Source organism: Manduca sexta, chromosome 27 (genome assembly GCF_014839805.1).
Source record: "Manduca sexta isolate Smith_Timp_Sample1 chromosome 27, JHU_Msex_v1.0, whole genome shotgun sequence".
Classification (NCBI taxonomy): Eukaryota; Metazoa; Arthropoda; class Insecta; order Lepidoptera; family Sphingidae; genus Manduca; species Manduca sexta.
The window spans coordinates 6,416,050-6,441,540 of NC_051141.1; the positions used below are offsets into that span (position 1 = coordinate 6,416,050).

A 25,491-nucleotide genomic window follows, 5' to 3' on the forward strand; every position below is an offset into this window, starting at 1 on the left:
ATTCATGCCGTAAAACCTTTTACAAATTAATAGAAAATTAAAAAAATTATAATTAAAATGTCTTAATTTTACATTATTTTTATGTATAACTAGCTTTTACCCGCGGATCCGCCCGCGTGATAAAACTTTTCTGGGCTTAAGTTTTCTGTTATAAAAGGCACGCTTTATATTTTCCCGCGATAGAAAGTGGTCAATGTTCTTCCCAGATTCTCAAACTACCTCTTTACCAAATTTCATCTAAATATGTTAACATATCATTTCTATTATCTATTATATAGTCAATCGCGTTGACTCGGGCAGACAGATATAGCTGGGCTCATTGTTTTATTATTTTTTTGGAGAGAAACAATTCCGTCGTACGTAATTGATGCATAACTTTAAACCTTTACGCAGCCCACGCAACAGAAGCTCTTAAAAGTAATAAATTTTGCCTGTTTTTTCATTGCTGCTCTGCTCCGATTGGTTATAGCGTGATATATAGACTATAGCCATCGATAAATGGGCTATCCAACACTAAAATATTTATTTAAGTCGAACCGGTAACAAACAAACTCTTCAACGTTATATAATAGTATAGAAGTATAGATAATAATTCTGTACAATTCAATCATCGAGTCGCCAATGTTAGAGTGTTAAACATTATCACCAATCTATTGATACCAATTTAGTTCTTCTATTGAGAGGCATGTTACATATATATATTTGAATTATTTGTTCTTGCAATACAATTCCACCTCTTTAAAATCATTCCATTTCAATGTATTTTTATAATAAACGCACAAAATCCAAGACTTTCCAACCGTCATTATAAATCTGTAGGGTATATTATACATAAATTGGAATTTCTTTTATATTAAATATATTCTCATAAAACTCATCGTCCGTCCATTAAAAGTTATCTATATGAATATCAGTCCTATCTAAACAACAGAACTATACCTATCAGTCGTTTCGATTATATAAAATTACACATGTCTAGCCTGTTACGACATTTTCCTTTATTTTATAGCCAATTAGGTAGTCATTATAGTATGTCCTGTAACTAACATAAAAAAAAAAATTGCGAAAAGGTATAATAAGAAACCCCGTATAATATATGTTATGAAATTTGAGTAGTGTTGTTCACAGTTGTGTTCTGGCTGTCGGAGAGTGAAGTTATCGACTCCTGCGCATCAGGCACAATGTTCGCCATACTCGTTGCGACACTACTCGTATTTTTCGTCGGTTACATAATCAAGAGCATTATCAAGCCCAGAAATTTCCCACCTGGTAAGTTTTTATTAATTATATTGAATTACATTTTTTTTAACAATTTGAAATTTTACAAAACCTTTTTATTCGCTCCTATATTATTTTAATATACAACCTGCGAAAATATTAATAAAAAGCAGATAGGAATGTAGCGATTTTACTGAAAAAAAAAACTAGGAATATCTATATAAAAATGCATGCCTTAATATATTTAATTATGCAAACATAAAATATATTGTGTACGGAATAATCGTGTAATGTATGCATTAACATACTTTTTATTTGGGTTGTCAGTTGCTCAAGACAATGTATTTAATTTTTATGGCCTTTAAATATAATTATATTCATCTAATATATCACGATTAATGTACTTTTTCATATACGCATCGATAAATAAAATCAGGACGTCATTGTAAAATATTAAATTTATCGATCACTGTAGTAATTTATACATAAAGTTTTAGCACAAAAAGCTTTTGATAAAATACTAATAACAGTATAAAAAAATCTTATAATCACTTCATTGAATTTAAATAACTATTCTATTATTATGACCTCGTTTTTTACCGCCAACCTGTTCATTACTCATAATTTATAGAAGCACAAAGTAATATGTTCTATTTATTCATTCATTCAATTATTACTTCAACAATCCTTGATTGTAGATGAAACATTTGTTTATAATTAGTGGGTTTAGAACTTGAAAAGCATAGGTCACTGCTTTGAATGTATATTTATATGTGTGAGAAATTAAATCGCAGCCTTAGACTATTAAAGATAGCCTTGATGAACTGTGATGATTGTTAGTTTTAAACTTTTAGCATAGTAATTGACACCTATAAAGGCTAATGGCAAACTGATAATTTATAGCATCCTTTAGATGTGACTACAGAAGATTATCCAACTCGATCAATGCTGTCTTCAAAAGCAGGTCAGAATGGCAGTTATCTGTTGATTCTAGATGATAAATAAAATTCAAATATGAATAAGGAAATATTTTTAACAAACACCGGATTTCGTATTAGTTTTGGTCATTTATTTATTTCTTAGAATCGATTAGCTATTTAAATTTCGCGATAGTCGATTTAGACGGATACGCTTTTACTTCTAATATGTACCACTTAAGTTTTACCTGCGGCTTCGTCCGCGTGATAAGATTTTCGCGATATAAAAGTCGCTAAATACATCTCTAAATTAGATTAAACAATTCATATACTCTCCACGGGAGAGAACTACCGAATTAAAAATTACCCTATATGTAAATTCAGAGCGTGGTCTATCCGTGTGTCCAATGGCATTCCAATCCGTTTTGCGGCTTCTGCTTTTAGTTCTAACAAACATCCAAACATTTTCAAAATCTTTCACACTTATAATATTAGTAAGATAAGATAGAAAAAAGTTTTTTCACGCATAAACTCTAGCTATTGTTTGCGGCTTCGCCCGCGTGAATTTGTTCTACAGGATAAAAATCCCGTTATATATTTTTCCGGGATAAAAAGTAGCCCATGTTCTTACCAGGATCTATAACTATCTCCATACTTAATGTCATTGAAATCCGTAGGGTAGTTTTGAATTGATCGCGTTCAGCGGGGGACTTCGTATTTATAATAAATTAGATACGTGCTTGTTGCAATACTTTAACTATTTACGCAGTCCACGCAACGGAAACTCTCAAATGGAATAAGTTTTCCTCGTTTTGCAGCATGTTTCGATAAGTGGTAAGTGTAACCAACACGAAAAAAAACTCAAGGAGTTCCTGAGATTAGCGCGTTCAAACGAACAAACTCTTCTCCTTTATTGGTATAGATAGATTACAAAAAACAACTGCGTCACAAATGTACAAAAAATATGACCTTGTCATCGTAGACGACCGAAGAGATTTTAGGCAATTTTAGTTTTTACAATGAACTAACTTTTGCTGATTTGTAATGTAGGAAAAATATTGGAGGCGATGATAAAAATAAATGTGTTCTATCGTTTCCCTTATGGTTTCGTTTATATTTAATTATTGTAAGGAATTTGGGTCGCCGGTTTTCAAAAGTTACACACTTCCATCATTTTAAAATCACTTAAAGGCATTAATTTAAAGCCCGCGCTAAAAGTTTTAACTTAAAAAGAAGCTTTTCGCATAATATTCCTATAATAAGTCGAGCACTTGAAATATGTGGCGCGCGACATACACACGATTATACGAATTATTATATAAAAATATCATGTTTTAATTATTTAATGAATGTTAGGCTCTATTCTATCATAGTCACAACTACATCCGAAAAAAAAACGTTTACAATAATGTCAAATGGCCATTATAATGATATTAGGAAACGTAGCAGTTATTATCTAAAGGATAGGATGCAGCGGGAGGATACACAAACTCTACTATATCTTATCTTTATTCCGTAACTGTACTAAATGATAACAAAATATAGGGGTAGTCCAAAAAAGCGTGCTGTTTAAGCCAATTCAGTGATTTAAAATATCAATAATATTAATATTATAATAAAGAATTAATGATTTTAATATGATATATGTTTAATATCTACAGATTTACTAAGATAAAATCGGTATTACGACCGAAAACAGCTCATAATCAAAGAACACTAACTATAACTGTGTCATACTACTATCCCTGCCGGTATTTAAACTGCTGAAGAAGCTCTCGATGCAACGAACAATCATATATATAATAGTACCAGCCCTATATTTCATACTGTTATATTGTTAGGCAATGTCCTCTACTATTGAGAAGGTATAAGCCTCAGTCCACCCCGCTGGGCTTGTGCGCGTTGGCCGACTTCACTTTCCCACAAAACTCTAATGTAGAATTATAAGGTATCAGCCCTTTTTACATTTTTTTTTCTTCACCGTGAAAGCGATGGGTAAAAGACACACATATAACTTCGAAAAGTCAGAGGTTTGTTGGATCTGAATCTACGAGCCTTCGTCACAGCAGTCCGTTTTGTTCCCAGCTAGTACACTTAATATACAACTAATCCTCAAATTACGAAAGTAAGGTCATCGACCTCCCCATCTCCCAATTATTTACTTCTACTTTATTTCCCGATAGCTGATCGAAGAAACTATTTACTAGAACTAAAGTTAGCCCAGTGATAGAAATTCGATTTGAACGTATTCCATTAATTTTTTAAGTTGAACGTTATTGAAGTTCTTCTCAATTCATTCTCTGTATGAATTTTAATTATGCCAAATCCCTACACCGAATGGCGCGCAATGTGATTACAAAGATTTTTTCTTAGCGGGTTATTGTATAGATTATTTTAAGCAGATTTAAAAGGACAATTATAAGTATCATCATGATGAACAGTTACAATTAACTTAGTTGAACCTTAAAGTTGCGCCTTAAGTTTAAACGCAAAACATTTTGTATTTCATAACTGACCTACATAGCGTTGGAGACGTGCTCACAATAGAGATGTTACAACAGGAAAAAAATGCAGTTTTCCCTTTCAGTCTGAAGCGTGCCGTTCATTTATTTCCCGGAATTTGATGCCCCTTTTCACTATCAAGGTTAGGATTCAAGTTCAGCCGTGTTTGCGGTTCAGATATAAAATGTCGATAGTTCCAATTGGAATGAACGTTCCCGATTGTTGGTCCGATTTTTATTCTGCATATTGAATGTTTGATTTAGCTCTGTCCACAAAGTTGTTTTAGTCTGTATTGGACAGCGGAAAAAATATTACATTGAAGTTTTCTATTACAAAACTGCGTCTTAAATAAAACGTTTTTAGATAACTTTTAAAATTTATTTAACAACGTGGGTTGCTTTTTTATCATTTAAACACAATACTATATTATCTAGTCTATACATAAACATAAACAGTAGCAAAATTATCCTAAAGTCCCGAACGAAAAAACACTGCATAGTACCGTAGTACCCCATGGTAATGTCTGAATATTTGTAATAAAACACCACAATGATATGCACCATCTTAATTCCAGCAATAGCGAGAAGAGATTATGCGTCAACCTACTCTTTAAAAATTCCTAATTCAAATCGCGACCTATCAAAATATGGCATCATTGCAATTGTTTCGATACTATTGCATTTTATGGCAAAGTGACGAGTCATTGTTTGTGTTTCATTGACGGTGATGATCACCCCATTAGGCGGGTGAGCGTCACTCGTTCGCTGGCTATCTATAAAAGCGACACGTAGTAATATCGTTCTTCCGGATAACGAGAAAATCACCAATCGTTTTACCGAGGCTTAGATCTATAATTGAGATGATATCACGTAGATCTTTGTATGTGGAATTGTTAATATTGATATTAATAGTTATACCATTTTATATCGTAGATGGATCTACCGCAAATCATGTTTGTATGTATACTATGCACTTGTTAAGTAATTATTTAGCAGGAAAGGTCAATCAGAATTAAATTGTTACTTATAATCGTGCAAGTACATAGTACCTGCATTAGCGAGGTGGAAGGCCTGTGGTATGAAATGATTGGACTGGAGCCGTGATCGTTTTGTCTGTTTCTGAAGATAATGTGCAAGCTCTCACGTTCCGGTTTGGAAGGCATCGTAACCAATGTAATTGCCCGGTATTATATCACTTTACCTCTACATTAAAGATGCGAGCGCAGATTATATATATTAAGGCGATACCTCAAGGTCCATTTTCATACATTTTGTTTCACCTTTAATCTGGGTAACTAAACAAGTATTGGCAAGTAAAGAATTTAAATTCACGTCTAGTTAGTGATTAGTTCTCGCAGTTGAAAGAAAAACGTAAAAATAATTAATAATCATGGATATTTCGGCCTTTAAAATTTAATATGACGAAATTATACGATAATGGGCCGTATAACTCATTTTTTATTTGAAACCCATTTATTAGTCAGACATTGAACATTAATTCTCATGATAGCAAAAACAACACAATAGTAATGATAGCTAATAAAAAAAATGTTTATTTCTTTTCTCTTCTACGTTTTTTTCTTCGAGTAGTAATTTTTAGTTAGTTATTGTAAAGCTGTTAGGTTTTCTAGATTAGGGTCTGTATCCTTGCTGAAGATTGCAACACGTTCTTGTTGTTGTCTTATAAAAAGGTTATTTATTTATTCTTACCTGCTAGCCCAAGTTGGCTTATGCAGTTATTAATTGTAATTCTTCCTTCACAATTTTAACTAAAACTTAACACAAATTTTCGTAGTTGTTTAAATAAATTTAATTATTAGAAAAAATAATCTGATTATTTTTTTTAATAACCCTTCTTACGTTTGATTACCTCTTTTGACTTACAGACATACCGTGTTTCGCTGTTTGTTGGTGTGTAGATTTAATTTTGTATATCTTCATTTGTTTCTAGGTCCAAGATGGTACCCGTTCATTGGATCCAGCAATGTCGTCCAAAGTATGACTAAGAAGCACGGCTCGCAATTTAAAGCACTTTTGGAATTATCAAAGGAATATTCGACAAATGTCCTAGGTTTGAAACTTGGGAGGGAAGTTGTGGTCGCCGTTTACGGCGAGAGGAATGTTCGGCAGATATTTACAGAAAAGGCATTCGAGGGACGGCCTGACAACTTCTTTATACGGTTGCGATGTCTCGGCAAAAGATTAGGTATGACTGATCTGTAACATTATTTTGTTTATAATTTGTATACATTACTATGCATCTGTATTCATTCGTTTATCGGCAACAAGTACAACTATCACTGTATTATTCCCAATAAATAAAAATACTGTTATGGTTTCACTGTTGCCCTTAATATTCTTTACATACTCCGTAGTTATATTAGTTGGTTGCCAAATAAACTCTGTACAATTTTATTTTTTATTGTACGATAAAAAGATAGTGTATATTATAGCATAGTTCTATTGAGTGCGCGGTGCGAGAACGACTACTCCGCTAAGGTCCCGGGTTCGAACCTAGTGTCGGGCCAAACACATTACGACTGGTTTTACCCACCTTAAAAATTAGGTGATCAGTCGAAATTCGCAGAGAAGAAGTTAACGGTGTGATACCCGCGTGCCTCAGAAAGCACTTAAAGCTATGGGTTCTACGCCTGATCTATCTTCGGTGATGTCGGATAGCCGTCTTACCGAATTACGAGAATGTAGGGACAGATAGTGTACCTGTGCATTGCGCACACACTTGCGCACTATAGTAGCTCATGCGTACATGAGTGATCTACATTAATATTGGCCGCTGTGGGCGTAATTCGGCTAGGAGGAATGCAGTAAATATATGTTAATTTTTTTACAGTATTGGACTCACCTTATCGCGTTCATATAGGTATATATATTTTCTTCCAGGCATAACTTTTGCCGATGGTCCTCAATGGCGAATACAGAGGCAATTTACTGTGAAACAATTACGAAACGTTGGTTTTGGGAAAACGCCGATGGAAAAAGAGATACAGAAAGAACTACAAAACGTGATTAGTTATATAGATGCTAATCGCCATGAGCCTATTACTCCTAAAAGCATATTTTCTGTCCCCGTTATGAATGTGCTGTGGAAGTATGTGGCAGGTAAGTTTGTTATACTTGTTTATTCGTAGTTTTATCTTGCCTCTTAATCTGCAGCCATACTACGATGGCTATAATTAAGACCACAATTGAAACTTCAACTAGTTATAGCCACGATTTATGGCCATAGTATATTGTCAATGAAATTGGCATATGACTAGGCAATAGCTTCGATGGCGGTCATTTTTTTATTGAGGTAATTTTTGCGACTGGCATCATTACGGTTTGTTCAGTGGGCAGAATGAAGATCTATTGTGAAAGATGACATTTTTACCGCCTAGCTCAGTAAACTTTAGTAACCATACCACATCACGGAGTAATTTAGGGAGTAATTTAATGCCATAATTATTGCAATAAACCTTCGGTAGACGGTAAGTATTATAAATAATATTATAATACAAATAACTGCGTCGGTGGCATAGTTGTAATGCATACGCGGTACGAGTACGTCTACGCCGCTGAGGTCCCGGGTACCAATCCCGGGTCGGGCTAAAAATAAAGGTTGCTGCGTTTTTCCATGTTGAAAAATTACTAAATCGCAGCTTGGAGGCAGGGAGTTGACGGTGTGATACCTCCGTGCCCCGAAAAACATGTAAAACCGTTGGTCCTGTGCCTGATTTCTTTCCGGTCATGTCGGATTATCTTCTTACTGGACTATGAAAGTGAAGGAACAGAGAGTGCATCAGTGTATTGGGAAAACACTTGTGCAGTGTGCACTATAATATATCCTGTGTATCGGGCTAATCTCCTTTTGCGCTTAATAATAATATTTTTTTATTGTTAATAACCGACTTTGTTTACAATTTCAATAGTTACAAATTACAAGCATATTATCAAAAACATATTTGCCAGGGGTACCCAAACTGGGCTAGGCCTGTATCTTGGGACACCAGAAATAAATATAATATAAAACATAATTATGTTAGCCAGCGAGACCAGAGAGGTTGACTGAGAGGGATTCAACATAATAAATCCGAAAGTTTCTAAATTTTTTTGTATGTTTTTTAGGAGTGAACGCAGCGCTTAAGATATTCGTTTGTTTGTAGAAAATCATTAAGCTTCTTTGCACTAAGTAATTAAAGTTATATGATAGATAGGTACCTTAGCTTGACACATTAGGATACCTTATAAGTGCTAACTTCACAAAAAAGAAACATTTTATTTACCTTCGTCTCAAAGCAGGTACTAGTAGTACATTCTTCATACCTACCACCTTGTTCATTAATTATTCAATTCTTATCGTAATAATCGCGTAGCTATAAAAATATTATTTAAATAATTAACGTAGTACAAAAAAGATAATTAAGCGTATAATTTGATGTGTATATTTAGCCTGAGAATTAATTATTGAACTTTGATTGTTCATTAAACAAGTTTAATATTAGATAAATGTATAATTACTTTTTTTATTCTATGAAATTGAATTTTTAAAATAATTAATAGTGAATGAACGACTTGCGAATGAGTTCACGTCTTTGAACGCACGCATGCATACTTCATTTTGTTTGTAAGTTTTTAATAAAAGGTTAATTAGAGCCTAATACACTACCAGAATAAAGATGATAAGTTACTAAAACTACCCATGGATTACCGAGCTACATTAGATGCATTGTAATTTTCCAACTTTCCGGCAAAGGACAGTAGGGTTAGTATAAGAAAGGGAATAAATGAAACGGGAATTTATTTAATATATTGGTAAAGTAGGGAATTACAAACTGCTAATGTTAGTAAAATACAAAGAAACATAACGCGACATAAGATTTATATTCAATCCTTATAAATGCGAAAGTTTGTGAGGATGGATGTATGGATGTATGTATGTTTGTTCTTCTTTTACGAAAAAACTACTCAACGGATTTGGATGAACTTTTACAGTAATATCGGTGAAGGAGTTATCCAGGATTTTTTTTTCTGACTTAGGTACTTGACATGTCTCGTTATATTATGACCAAATTACATAAAAACATTATTAATTGTAGCCTATGTGTTATTCTGATCTAGATAGTCATTTATAAACATTCAAAAAATTTAATAAATTTCGTAAGATATTTTTAGAAGCGAACTTTGTTTTTTTAATAGTTCTAGGCATACGATCTTACCTCTCATGATTGACACTGTAGATATTTTTTAAAATATTCGAAGAAATAGTACAAACACGTGTAAATAAATAACATATAAACAAAATTGATCATTCACCTGAGCTAAAAAAAAATACATAATGACTGAGTTCAGACGTTTTCGTGTGTACATTTTAACACAAACTTGCAATATTCTACAAGTGCTAGATCGGTCGATTTTTATCCGTTCTTTAACGGCAAATAATTGTATGCGTAAAGATCGGATCTCGGGGAACATAAGTGTTTCGACAAATTTGAATAAACAAGTCACAAGACTTATACCCTTTATGATACTATATAACTACACAATTAATTGAAAACAGTAAATACTAAATCAAAATTAGGCAAATTCTTGCATGGGGTTAATCCGGATCTGCCAGGGAACGACGAAATACCGATATTCTGTTTGTTAGCACCGTAAACATTATTTACTTGACGGAATCATTCATGTGAACTATTGGAACGTAGGGAACAAGATGGGGTCGCAGGTAGTGTTGTCCAAAAACAAAAATTATAACACAATTGCAAGTTATTTGATTTATACGATGTTACACCTCCTACGATCTTACCCCAACGCGCCTTAGAATACGTCTACTGCGTAACTAGTCTATTTTTCACTCCTATTCACCCCTAGCATTGTGGAAAGGCGAAAATTTCCGAAAGGAAAACCGGCATATACTTATATGCATAAATGCGGTTCACAAATCATTCTGATGATAATTAGATTCTACATAAATTATACATGAACGGCAGCCGGCATGAATCGGGTTATAGGATCCTTTGCACCTACCTCTCAGTGGTAGCAAAAACACATGCTTCCCCCGAAAATAAAATTTCCAGAAATAAAATATTTATCTGAATAAATATATATAAACGTACTCAGCAGTCATACCTAGATTTATATCCCACCGTATTATATGAGCTACCGTAGTCGAATTAAATTGGTTTATGTAAGTCTATCGTATTATTCTGTAGTAAATGTCGTGTCGAATCGACATTATTGTATAAAACGAAATGCGAATGACGAGGGTCGCGGATGTATGAACGTTTCATCCCGCGACGAGCCAACTAACGCTGTGAATAAAACTCTTGCGTTTCGTTTTCACATATTTCATTTATTTGTTACGCATTCAAGGGATATAACAGTTACCTGTGATTTTTCGGACGATGTTCACACTTGGCTTTTGATACAAGTTGTAGGTAGAACACCATCTTTGATATAGATGAAATTATATAAGTTTATTAAATTACGATATAACTTTTTGACAAAATTTAACCTTCTTCAAAGACCACAAAAAGACTATAGCTAATTAACATTCAACATTGTTTTCGTCCATTTGTTCATGTATTTATACTCGTATGCTATTGTTTATTATTAAAACCGAGGTAGTTTAGGTAGCTATTTTAATAAGCGACCCCATAATTGGCAACCGGTATATTATGAGTAACGTTATTTTTTTTTCTTTTTGTTGTAATTAGAAATAGAACCAATAGAACCATGCGTAAACCATCACTAATAAAGTTACAGGAAAGCAAAATACGCAATATCGTTTACTTGGACCACATTTATTTCACTTACCGGTTTAAAAACCAAACTGCTTGACCGCGATTCCTAAAAAATCTATGGGTTCCATCTGAAAGTAATATACCCATGTATCCTTTAAATAACAAAATACAAATTGTCTTATTTTGGTGCCAAATATAGAAAATAATTGTGAATGCGACTAAGTAACGTTGGTTCGATTTGTTGCTCACGCCATTTTTATTTTGAAAAAGCTTTGGGAACACGAATATGCTATTTGGTACAATTAAGGGAATTCCAACAAAGAGCTTTAAATTTTCAGTTTTTGTATAAAAGTTCATGGTTATATGTCTCGCCTAGTAAATGGATAATAATAGATTTTCACAAAAACATGTCTGATAGCAAACCTTCCAAGTGGTATTTATTTAACGATTAATAGCTAAGCCGATTAAAATCTATGTTTAGACGTGATGGTATCTACCTGGGTTATGTCTGGAATGTCCATGTGCCAATACATGAACATTGAAAACTAACTGTACACTTGATAAATCATAGAAATAGTTTGCTGCGGTCGGATCGCGGTATCCGCCCCATTTGATTGAACGAATGTAAAATTGGTTGTACAAAAGCTTGGCGCGGTTGATTCGAGATAGTATCTCTGTGGTTTTAACAGTTTGAATGACTTCACCTTGAATAAAACTTTCCACTTTTGTAGAAAAATATGTTATCCGAGAACTTTGTTATCGAAAAATCGGTTCCGGCGTTTTTAATTATGCGTCTAATAATATAAGTAAATAAAACTATGACAGAAACGACCTACATACATACAAAAAGGTAATGAAATTAATAACATACAAAGAATATAACAACGCAAATAAAAAAAAATACGCAGAAGACGGAATAAGTAGATCGTCTCGAGTCATAGTGAAAGTAAACATACTTTCATATTTACCTATTAATTAGAAAGTTAGATACCACTTATCTAACATATTTAATTTAAAAAATTAACAGATATGTACGTAATGGACGTGAAATGTATATTCTATGCGTTTATTTGAAACGTATCTTTTAGTTTAGCATTTCATTTCATTTTCAGATTTATTAACAAGTTTTTGCCGTTTAATTTTTATCTATACTTCTATAACTGGTTCACTATAGCGCAGGATCGTCATTCATGAAAGGATCTTGTGGAGGACATTAGGACATTATAGGCTACTACGATCTATACTTATATACTTATTACATAAAGCTGAAGTTATATAGACTCGAAATATATAGCGAGTGTTAACGGAAAACTTTAGTCCAACGAACTTCATGACGCGGGCGGAGCCGCGGGCAAAAGTTAGTTGTAAATATATCTTACATACTAAACATACATGAACATAGGAAATAATAATATAATGGTACAAATTAACAAACCAATTTCATAAAAAAAAAAACAATTATAAATGACTGCGTGAATATAATTGTTAAAATAGAGAATCAAAACAATACTTTATCAAAAAAAAAAGGTTATGTTTTCATGTTCTATTAACGAACTGTACATATTTTTCGTTAGATAATTATATCCGTCTATAATTACTTCAACCTGTGTCTAATTTATTAATTACATGAAACTAATTATGTGACCTGATAAGTCCTATTCGTGATAGGGCCAGAGAGATAGGATTCCGTTAGTAACCTGCAAAAACATGAACATCAAAAAGTCACCATAAAATGATTGTGTTTCACCAGTTTTTCCTAAAGTGCATTTTTACGTTGACAATTTCCTATACCATCGAAACAAATTACCTATTCAAGACTAACAGAACTACTTCGCAGAAGTTGTAATCGGTATTTTGGGTAAATTTAAATTGGTATCGCGGAGAATTTGTGGCTATCCTATTATGATATCAACGTTTATTACATTGTTGAAACACCGTTCGATACCTTAAAATGTTGTTATTGTTCTAAATATTATTGAGATATGTAACTTTGTTTCATTGTTAACAAGTCACCTTCTGTATTCTTGTTATATTAAACTGTGCTGTGTGCTATTTTATTTATATAATATATTATATTCAATTGTATAACTTAAGTGTGCATATTGCAATTAACAAAGCGAGAGAATTAGTTAACTAATGCATACGAGTACGTGAAAATTTTAAAATATGTTGCATGAAATATTGTGGTACATATGACGTGTTTTTTCACATAATTAACATGAAAATTATTATGTAGTTTTATTGTTCACAAAATCCTGTCGTTTTTTTTATGTTGGATTTTTATACAATAACATATTCAGATATTAATACGGACTTCTTTAAATGGTAATGTTTCGCGTCAATACCTCTTTTTGTGTCACTTGATGCATGTGATTACTGGTTTCTCCAAACGTTCTCAATACCAGGAAAAACCCTTTTATCTCGGGACTTCAATGTAGAGATTAATGTGTTTTTATAAATTAAAAGTGTATGGAATAAAGCTAAGAGAATAGTGATTAATAATGTTTTATTGACGATTTGAACTTTATTCGATTCGGTTTAATATATAGTTAACAGAATATTATTAAATAGAAATAATAATGTGTGAAATGGAGTATAAGTAGAGGAATATCCTGTTACTTCCTATTCAATACTTGCATTTCGTTACAAGTTACACATCTTAGACGAAAGAAAAGATGCCTCATTGAAATTTGAGTTACTAGTAAAATGAAGATGTAAATAAAAATCTAGATTTCTAGGTTTTATTTTGCATTTCAATATATATTTTTTTGTTATTTGTTATAATATATCTAAATAATATTATTTAAATCACTACGCGCATAGAGGTTACCTTATGATGTATATTAAATGCCTTTGACATATTTTTAATATGTCGCCGTCGTGTCACGCGGTCAGACAGTTATTTAATAATTAATTTATGTCGTAAATGTCCCCATTTGCGTCATATACTCGTGATATTCTAGGTAATTTGTTAATTATGTCAGAATACCTAAGGAGTAGGTATTGAATGCAGAGCGGAAGACTTAGCCGCAATTAGCTATCATACCAATAATGGTGTACTATAAATATAATATTTGGTGTCGCTCACACTGCTTAACTGACGAATATGACGTTATAACAAATCGATACTATTGTCTATTCTATGGTTATAAGTATATTATATTTATTATAATTTTCTAAGTGATATTGCGCTGCGTTTCTGTACCTTATTGTGGTTGCACCTTTATGGCAAAACTATTTCGCCTATATTTTCATGTTGGATATTTGCAAAATTACTTCAATTAGTCATATATTTCAAAACTTATGAAGTAAATCCAAAAAGTAGGGATTGCTTGCATTTAAAAACCTTAGCAACACTTTTATTTTGTCCATAATATTAACTGAAACGTGTGTAATATTTCCGTGGTTTATACCTTGTATTTCATTATAAATGTATTTCCTATTTATTTTCATTGAAGATTTTAAAATGAAGAGATGAAATCTGGTTTAGTTTTCCACCTAATAAGCTTTGTATTGGTTTGATATACCCAGTAAGGAGCTTAAGTTGTTTGCGAACTTTTATATTATTTCGAGTTATGTCTTCGCTAGTGCCTTTCGCAGCGTATTAGTTATTTAAATACGACAAATGAAAAATTTAAGCTAGTGATGAAAAGTGCGTTTTTATTTATTTCAAAAAATTCAAATATAACAATAATAACACACCAGACTTCGGATTCACTAGATTTTATTTCTGACTAATAATAGAAATAGGAACCTTTGTAAAAATGTTTGGATTTTTTATGTTTGTAAGAAGTAAACGTATAAAATAGCTAAACGAAGTGAGGATTCATGGATTAACTATAGGCTTTATATTAACTTTTTATCCCAGCAATATGCTTCCATAAGAAATAATTGTTTTTTTATCAGTTTATTTGACTAGATGGCGCTACGTACGATGCCAGTGTGGATCACTATTATTTATATTTGATTACGCTGGTCATAGAATATATTTTATATCCGCCCGGATAGTGACCACCGTACACAAGGTGTTAAAACCCGTCATAGTGGCCCACGTGTGTCTCGTGTTATGGGATCAGCCTGTGTATATCCGGCTCCAACAGGCCGACATAATTATGTCGACTGCCGAGGGGTAATCACCTCTCGTCAGCGAAAATTCTATTGGACCCCACTTCAATTACTATCAGGTGCAGTGCGGTCATTTTACATAAAAATAAACGTTTTTCGCACGGGAATAAATCCCGAATAATCCCTAGTGTTGCCGTAAAATAATGTCATAGAATAAACTATTGTTTTATAATATTTTTCTTTCTTTAAAAGGCGTACATGTTTCTGACAACTTTTTTTTATATCTTACGGAAGACAAGTATTGCTATTGTTTTGTTAGTATTTGTCAGTGTTTCGTTCCCAAAGCTCTTTGTTTAATCGAGTCTGCCTGCATGCAGGGAATTTATATTTACCCTACTCAGTTCCTTCTTATATATTTTTAGGGGAAAAGATACAGCAAGAGAAATTGACTCGGTTATTAGAACTGTTCTCCGTGCGGTCGAAAGCTTTCGTTGTTGCGGGCGGGCTGTTAAACCAAATCCCGTGGTGCAGATTCTTCATCCCAAGGATAAGTGGATACCAACTTATAGCTGATCTGAATCAACAGATATCGGAAATTATTGAGGTAAGTTTCTCAAATATTTAATGCCTTTATAGGCACTGTTCATTATAATACATTTGAAATCAGACGTACATACTTTTATAGTTATATCGCTGGTTTAGTTGCAGCTTCCATAAGTTCTAAACCATGCAAATTACATTCCCAGATCGGGGTAAATAAACATTATATTTGTACTATTCGCGAGACTAAAATTTACTTTTAACATTCATTTCATTTTCCCCTTTCCATTTAAATAAAATAATGTCTATTCACAATAATTCAAAAGTAAAGCATAACTGCGTTTGTACAATTATATGAAGGTTGCATTAAACTATAGCACTTTAATAGTTGAAATAACAAAAATGACTATTGCACTTGAACCCGTTCAGCTTTCATCTACGCTTGTTAAACAGGACAATGGTTAAGCCGCGTCGAAAACTGAACGGGTAGCTTTAATATTCGGCCAGTGCGAGTTGAGCCACATTTGGCAATTTATACTGGTGCAGTGACATGATAAGTACGTTGGTTTAAGGGAAATGTAGAAAGTAAAACTTATCAACCCTGCCCTAACTGCATTGGATTAATACTATAAGGCCTAGCACTCATATAAAAGATTCTGCTTCATTTTAACTAAGGTCGTCTGAATATATTTAATTACTATTAGAGATGCTGACTTCATGAAACGTTATGGGTATAAGTTTTGCTCCTTGGGATTAAAAAGTATAATACTTTTCAGATCTCATATTATATTAGCCTCTATTCTCCTATACTCATTCATATTAATAACAATTGATTTTATTGTGATTTTTAAAAACTATGAAGTTCCTAGTGATTTTTGCTTTGACAGATATGGTATTACTATCATAGAAAACTCGTAGAAATCGCAGCTATGCTGTCGAGTTTCTAACAATCATATTTGCTGAGGCGCATACCTTTTTTTAATTCCCATTCATTCATTTAATGGACATTCGCATGTTAGTCGGTCTTCAACTCAAAAAAATTGTGTGTGTCATCTACATAAAAATTGATTACACGGAGCAAGTGTAACGTGTCCACAAATTTTGCCAAGGTGTCTAATCTAAATACTCGCTATTTCAAATACTCGTCCTGAGAAAACCAACAACTTTAGCGTATAGAGTGTAAATTTAATTGAGTACGAAGATAAATCTATACTATTATATAAAGCTGAAGAGTTTGTTTGTTTGTTTGTTTGTTTGTTTGAACGCGCTAATCTCAGGAACTACCAGTCCAAATTGAAAAATTCTTTTTGCGTTGGATAGCCCTTTGTTTGTGGAGTGCTATAGGCTATATATCATCACGCTATACCCAATAGGAGCGGGGCAGTAATGGCTAATCTCAGGAACTACCGGTCCAAACTGAAAAATTCTTTTTGTGTTGGATAGCCCTTTGTTCGTGGAGTGCTATAGGCTATATATCATCACGCTATAACCAATAGGAGCGGAGCAGTAATGACTAATCTCAGGAACTACCGGTTCGAACTGAAAAATTCTTTTTGTGTTGGATAGCTCTTTGTTAGTGTAGTGCTATAGGCTATATATCATCACGCTATGACCAATAGGAGCGGAGCAGTAATGACTAATCTCAGGAACTACCGGTTCGAACTGAAAAATTCTTTTTGTGTTGGATAGCTCTTTATAAGTGTAGTGCTATAGGCTATATATCATCACGCTATGACCAATAGGAGCGGAGCAGTAATGGCTAATCTCAGGAACTACCGGTTCAAACTGAAAAAATATTTTTGTGTTGGATAGTTCTTTGTTCGTGGAGTACTATGGGGTATATATCATCACGCTATGACCAATAGGAGCGGAGCAGTAATGGCTAATCTCAGGAACTATCAGATCGAACTGAAAAAATATTTTTGTGTTGGATAGCACTTTGTTCCTGGAGTGCTATAGGCTATATATCATCACGCTATGACTAATAGGAGCGGAGCAGTAATGGCTAATCTCAGGAACTACCGTGTTTGAACTGAAAAAATCTTTTTGTGTTGGATAGCCCTTTGTTCCTGGAGTGCTATAGGCTATATATCATCACGCTATGACCAATCGGAGCGGAGCAGTAATGAAACATGTTGCAAAAACGGGGAAAAATTATTAGTTTTGAGAGCTTCCGTTGCGTGCGCTGCGTAAACGATTAAAGTTATGCAACAATGATGTATGACGGGATTATTCCTCTTAAAAAGTTCTAAAAAATATATTATAAAACAAAAGTCCCCCGCTGCATCTGTCTGCCTGAACGTGTTAAACTCAAAAACTACCCACCGTATTAAGATGAAATTTGGTATGGAGACAGTTTGAGAGGCTCTCGGGAAACTACTACTTTTATAACGGAAAACTTTAGCCTGAAAAACTTTATAACGCGGGCGGAGCCGCGGGCAAAAGCTAGTTTAAAATAAAATCCTTCACTATATTAACTTGAAACTGTTCTGCATTTTAAAATAACGTCGATCAAAAGTTTCTAATATCCCCTCACTAGCAATTTCTTGATACATCATGTTTTACTTAAAAATAAAGTGCCTTACACGAGCGCTTCTCTGTAATAAGCTTTGTCGACGTTGGAAATACGTCTCATATTTACGAGCGCCACATTTTTAAATCTAGTCTTTCATATTTTAAAATTGACAGTGGCGTTATTATTGGCCTTGAACGCCCAGGTCTATCAGAAAATGGAGCTGCACTTGTGCCTTGATGCGCTTATTATATTGAAAGTTCAAGTTCACCGGAGCTCTTTTATATAAAATGTATTTTTCATTTTACTTTGAACGGAAATCGCCTCTTGGATGAGGGAAATCGACACAGAAGCGGCGTTTGTCCGTGCGCTGTCTCGGTTTACCTTCCCACAAAACTTTATGATTCATTTAACATACCTACTTGTAGTTTTATAATTCATAAAATATCATTCATTTATTAGATATTATAATGTAAAAAAATATAATATTTATAAAATATTATTGTTTATCGCAGTAACTCGCTGGGTTTAGGCCGCTTGTAGAGATCGATCTTAAATATTTTGGGGATGTCTATGTTCAGCGATGATGGTTGATGATGATAGTTTATTATAAATATTATAAATTTTAGCTGCACTGATGCTTCTGGCTAACCTTTCATGTTCGATATATTTAGAAATAATCAAACAATATTCATAAATAGTTTAAATGTACAGAAGTTTATCGCAGTAATATTAATTCAGAAGTGCATCTCTAATGCTAAGGCAATATCGGCAGAAGTTATCCGTTTATTTATTGCGATCCGTGGCTTAAACGAAACATTTATCTTACAGGAAGCGATAGAGAAACATAAGAACAAAGAAATACAAGTAGACGATTTTATTTACATGTATTTAAAAGAAATGCAAGATAATAAGGACACTTTTACATGTAAGTATTGTTCTTCTTCTTTTTATATTATGGCTGCCACCATTTATTTACCGGTGATTTTGCAAATCTCGAGTAATAGCAGATACAAAACCGTTAGTATAGTTGCAAGGATTTTTGTTTTTTAGTTACATACGACAGGCATGCCTGACGCTGAACCTTTTTGGGGGACCTTTATGTATTTATTTTATTTTGGATTTTAATATTCTTAGTACAAGTACTCAGTGCACTACACATGTGTGCTGTTATGACATTACATAAACACAGACCCAAAGAGAATTATAATATATATGGAAACACAGACCTATAGCCAGACTGCACAATGTCAATAAAATTCTCTTTGGTTTATTATAATATGGTTTTAATTTGGATAATCCAAAATAGATATCGGGAAAATATAATGTTCCGTTAGACCAATAAATTTCGTAATACCATCGAAGCCGTTAAGGCCGCTCAGGTTTGAAACAAATTGATTTAAATAACAGAACTGCAATGGATTTATTTTAACTTCGTTTTTTCATTTCAGATGATCAATTGACAATTATATGCCTGGATATGATTATAGCCGGAGCACAAACGACGGGTAATTCACTTGAATTTGCAATTTTAGCCGCTCTTAGAAATAGAAACATACAAGAACGAATGATCGAAGAAATTGACAAAAATATAGGTGATGAACCACCCAGTTACACGGATTCTGCTAAGTGAGTAGTTAATTACGAGTATTTATATTTTATTCCATAAAAAATGTTTTTCTGTTTTTATCCTGTGCAAAATAGTTAGCCATTCGATACAATTGATTGAATTTATACAATCCGTGTCGAATCAAATTGGTTGAACAGATTTTTTATTTCGAATTTCGGTGTTCTTTTTTAACGAAAGTATTCATATTTATATCAGATGTTTTAACATAATATTACATGAGAAATAATTTTATTGTAAACGTGACGTAAATTGACTGAAACCTAAATTAAGTTCCCATATGAAGTTTCAATTAATTAGAAGACTAATTGCGCAAATTCAATTTGGCAAGCGTCATTACCCCAATAATTTTATTATCGAATGCGTCTTCCTATTTAGGTGAATTAGACATTATTGATCATATTAAAACTAGTTCAATTATACTCAAACTGAGGGCTCGCGGTGTTTTTGCACAAAATTTTCCCAAAAACTAGAAAATCTTTTCCAATATCAGTTGAGGTGTACATCCTATAAAGCTAATTATTACCACTTTTTATTAAAATAAATAAGGTATTTTTGTAGGTCATGATTTTATGTTGTGGCCAAAGCTACCATGACTAAGACGTGTTCGTGGGAACTTATAAAACGTTTAACTAAGGCCGTTATTAAAACGTGGTCACACAAATATATGATCTTGTTAATACGACATCTTATTGAATTAGTAGGCATAATGAATCTTAGCGTTTTGTGTTTTTTTTATACTCTGACCCTGCAGCACCTGATGGTAAGTGGAGTGGGGTCCAGTAGAATGTCGACTGACGAGCGGTGATTACCCCTCGGCAGTCGACACAATTATGTCGGCCTGCTGGAGCCGGATAATCAAAGGCTGATCCCGCAACACGACACACCCACGTGGGCCACTATGGCAAGATTTAACACCTTTTGCGGTGGACGCTATCTGGGCGGATATAAAAATACCCTACTACGAGCAAAATAAGTATGTCTTTTGTCTTAGGGTGAGGGTGCAGTTCTTAGTGCTTTGTAATTAAAAGTATTGCTGAAATTGTTATTGTTTAACTGTGCCGTATGGTCGTCATTTTACGAATGGGAAGCCGTACGCTTATAAATTATTAGCTTTTGCTAGCGGCATCGCCCGCGTGAAGGAGTTTTCCTGGATATTTTTCTTTCCGACTTACTTGATATGTATCGTTATATTATGACCAAATTACGCAAAATCTTTATAAATTGTAGCCTGTGTGTGTTATTCTGATATATACTAAATTACTGTAAAGTTTCATCCAAATCCGTTCTGCAGTTTATTCGTGACAGAGGAAAAAACATACATCCATCCTCACAGCCTTCCCCATTTAAAATATTAGTATATATAATATTAGGATATTAAACATAAAAATTAATTTATTTTCTCAGGTTGGTATACACTTCTGCGTTTCTACAAGAAGTGCACAGAATGTACACAATCGCGCCCGTCGCTGGACCTCGCCGGGCCCTTGAAGACACAATAGTTGACGGCTATTTAATACCCAAAGACGCAACTGTGCTAATATCTGTCGGTGATATACACAGAGATCCAGAATTGTGGCAAGATCCGAACGAATTTAATCCAGAAAGATTTATCGACGAGCGAGGAATATTGAAAAATTCAGAACACATGTACCCCTTCGGATTAGGTGAGCGTCGATAAAGTCTTCTTTTCATTTGTTTATTTTTGATATATAATATATTGCATTACTGCGCTATGCGACTATTTACCATACTTAGCGAATTATATTTTGGCTTTAACTCTTTTAAGTGCGCTCTTCTTGAACTATGTTGTATGTATGAGACTGCTTTTGATGGCGTGATCGTATTGCGTGCACATGTCGCTCTGTGAACTCGGGTCCTAATTCAAGGATGAGCGAAGCGTGATTGGATTTTTTGCTTAGTATTAGCCCGGTGTCCGGAATTTGTACCCGATAGGCCGGGCCTCTTTAACATCATGGGACAGAACATATTTAGCGAATAATAGGTGCCCGGGTTGTAACTGCTTACCCCCTTCGAGATCAAGGCGTTATATGTGTGCGCAATGACTATGTTCCTGTTGCAGAAAGTATATGCGATTTTCATATTTGGCGTAAACATGTTGCATATTTAAAAATGTTTTATATTGGATAGGATATTGGCAATTCTGAGTACAGACAAGTCGTACGTCTATTATGGTTATAATCTGATGACAGTTACTTGCGAACTATATAAATCATTATTATGTAACTTGTACATTTTAACGTCCCTCTGGTTTGGTCTCGTCTGGTAAAGATCTGTAAAGCACATATTTATTTAGGTATTTTTCTTGGGGGAGGTAAAACTCTAGATTCTGCCACTGGACCAATAGCTCGTAAGGCGGCATGCGCTAAAAACTATTTACAAATATGTATATTACCTGTATTATTGTTATACAATAATATACTATACAAAAGGTAGTTATAGGGATTACACAAATTTATAACGATGGCGGTTGTACATTTACGGACGCTGTGAGTCTACTCGTATCACGACTGACTCACTGTTTCGATTTTTATATAAACGCTTCGACATTTTATTAGACTCTAAAGCCGATCGGTCTCACTTCATTTATATGAAAAATATCAATAATTACCAGGCATTATTGTAAATGAGTTGTCATCGACAACGGTTTAACTCAATAGTACTTCAAGCAATAAGTATATAAAGCGAATAGCTACGACTCGAACAACGGCAATATATTTTTCCAACGTGGTGGTAAGACCACTGTACGATACATCGACGGTTGAAAGGTCCGAAAATTATTAACTAGGTTAAAAAACATGGAAATGTACATTTAAATTATATGTTTGAAACTTAATGTCGCAAAAAAATGTCGCTTGAGTCAATTAGCCTTTCAACCGTCTATATAATATATGAATATATATACACTGAATTCCTATTTCCCTTGGTCACGCCATCACGCGTGAACGGCTGGACCAATTTCATAAATTTTTTTATTGTGTTTGTTATTGCCAGGAGAAGGATCTTATGAAAGAAAAAAATAAGGCAGTTGAGCGGAACGTTAGAAAATTTAGGTAAAGTTAATTTCAGCGATTGACAGAATGCGCGCTGCAAATTCATAGTTGACAGGACATCGTCTGTCAGGTCAGCCAGTGCTGAGAGCTTGTTCTGAAGCTGAGAGCTAGTGTATCTATAGACGTTTAGCAGGCATATTGACTCACTGTATTTTCTTATGTTTAAAAAACCGGAAAAAATTTGCTGTGTCCAAATATGTATAAAACCCAATATAGCTTAATCCGATTAGCTTGACAATCTATAAATACCTAAAAATGATTTGCTGTTTATTCGATTCGTTAAAACTCAAAAACGACTTAACTGATGTAAATATTTTCTTTATGTTTTGTTCACTATAATTGACGTGTGGTATATAAAAAATAAGTATATATGGAAATCACAAAATCTCCGTTAAAATTAATCGATTTTTGATTAGTTGCAATACGTTATAGTCAATTTAATTTTAAAAAATTTAAACAACTAGGCATCGTGGGTAAAAATTGATTAGTAAAAAAAAAGTCGCGTGATAACTTTAAAATTTAAGATAAGAAAATTTTACATTTTAATAATAGTTACGTAAACGAATTTATTAGCGTTTCTTATAAAAACCATGAAAATATATTATATAGTTCCATCGTTTTTGTTGCTGAATTATATAGCTAAGTGCAATACGTTAGTAATGTAAAAAAATCCCTATATTCTATTACACACAGTATAAATCGAAATCGTGATTATAAACTTGTCGGAAATTAGACACGGCATTTCGTAGCGATTGAATTTTGCAATTGAATGGCGATGCTTTGCTTACACAAAAAATGACATTTCCATTTCGTTCTAAGCTTTCAGCTGCAGGTCCCTGAAGGCGTCTTTTATTTTAATACATTTACTTTTCTTAATGCATATTAATTTCCGTATACTTAACTATAACGCAGTCACCCCCAAGGCAACTCTTGTGCGCTTGGTCTCCACACCTAATGCACGCCCATGCATGGACGCATATTTGCCGCGACCCTAGGCACACAGTCCAGTGTGTAATTTAATTTGTTGTTTGAAAAATGTATGTTTATTTTATTTCATTGCAACTGGCTCTGTTTTATTTGCCACTAGTTGACCCGACAAACGTTGTCCCGTCTTAACTATGAATTGCAGCTCGCATTCTGTCAATCGATGAAATTAACTTTTCTCAAATTTTCTAACGTTCCGCTCAACTTCCTTAATTTATTCTTTCGTAAGATCCTTCTCATGACAATAACAAACACAACAAAAAAATTTGTGAAATTGGTCCAGCCGTTCACGCGTGATGGCGTGACCAAGGGAAATAGGGATTCATTTTTATATATATATAGATATAAGATAATTAAGTATTTGGTGACACTTCTAATACTGATTGTTTTTTTCTAGGTCGCAGACGCTGTCCGGGCGATGCACTGGCGAAGTCGGCAATATTCATATTATTTGTAGGGATTCTTCAAAAATATAGAATTAGTCCTTGTAATGGCGTTCTACCATCTGATGAAGCCCAGATCGGCATCATAGCTGGTGCGAAACCGTATAAAGCGATATTCTCGCCTAGAAAATAAAATATGGTGTTATGTCTTCATACTTGTAATAGTCTTCAAGTACAGTGAGAAATGCATTAAAATAGTACCCATTTTTTACCTAGTTCAAATTATTTTTTAGTTAATACTTGTTACACCAATCAGGTTTTTAACGATGTTTTTTTTTATAATACGTACCTAATATAATGTACAAGCCGAAAAATATATAAAGCAATTGAGAAAAAGTTAAGTTTTTAAGGACGTAATGCTTTTTTTATGTTATCTGTTTATATATTTTTTTGCTCAAAACTAATTATGACATTTTTGCTGTAATTTTTTTATAACGACGGTCACACGACGCCTTAAATATGCTAATATTAAATTCACTTCTTGAAATGTATCGCTAGAAAACCTTTTAAGTCCACTCTAGTTTATCTGTAAATTTTTACCGCCGGCCAAAGGTGTGGGGATGGTTGAGATAGCTGTGGTTTCCCACAGAGGAACTACGGTGGGAAACTATGTTAATTGATTTAGTACATAATGCATTATACTAGTATTTGACTTGTTGGGTAGCTTTCATTCTAGTTAGATAATTTTTGTTACGAAAATCTATACATATAAGGTCCATTTAAGTTCTGTGTTCTTGAAATGTCCACGCTTTTGATAGAGTTGTATTTTTGAAAAACCTTTTTGCAAGACGCCGCCTTAAATCCTTATATAAATAAATAAAATAAAAAAAATATTTATACTTGGTAGTACTTGGATTATTTCAATACTTT

The 25,491-nt window shown here is 33.5% G+C and overlaps 1 protein-coding gene across 1 annotated transcript; it reads left to right on the top strand.

The window, feature by feature from the left end:
• Positions 1–1,101: 1,101 nt before the first annotated feature.
• Positions 1,102–25,479, top strand: LOC115446084 (probable cytochrome P450 305a1). Its single transcript, XM_030172637.2, has 8 exons — positions 1,102–1,269; positions 6,588–6,842; positions 7,538–7,756; positions 15,864–16,045; positions 19,325–19,421; positions 19,945–20,122; positions 21,528–21,787; positions 24,576–25,479. The coding sequence occupies exons 1-8, from the start codon at positions 1,182–1,184 to the stop codon at positions 24,752–24,754; spliced, it is 1,458 nt and encodes a 485-aa protein (XP_030028497.1). The 5' UTR covers positions 1,102–1,181; the 3' UTR covers positions 24,755–25,479.
• The last annotated feature ends 12 nt before the right edge of the window (positions 25,480–25,491 follow it).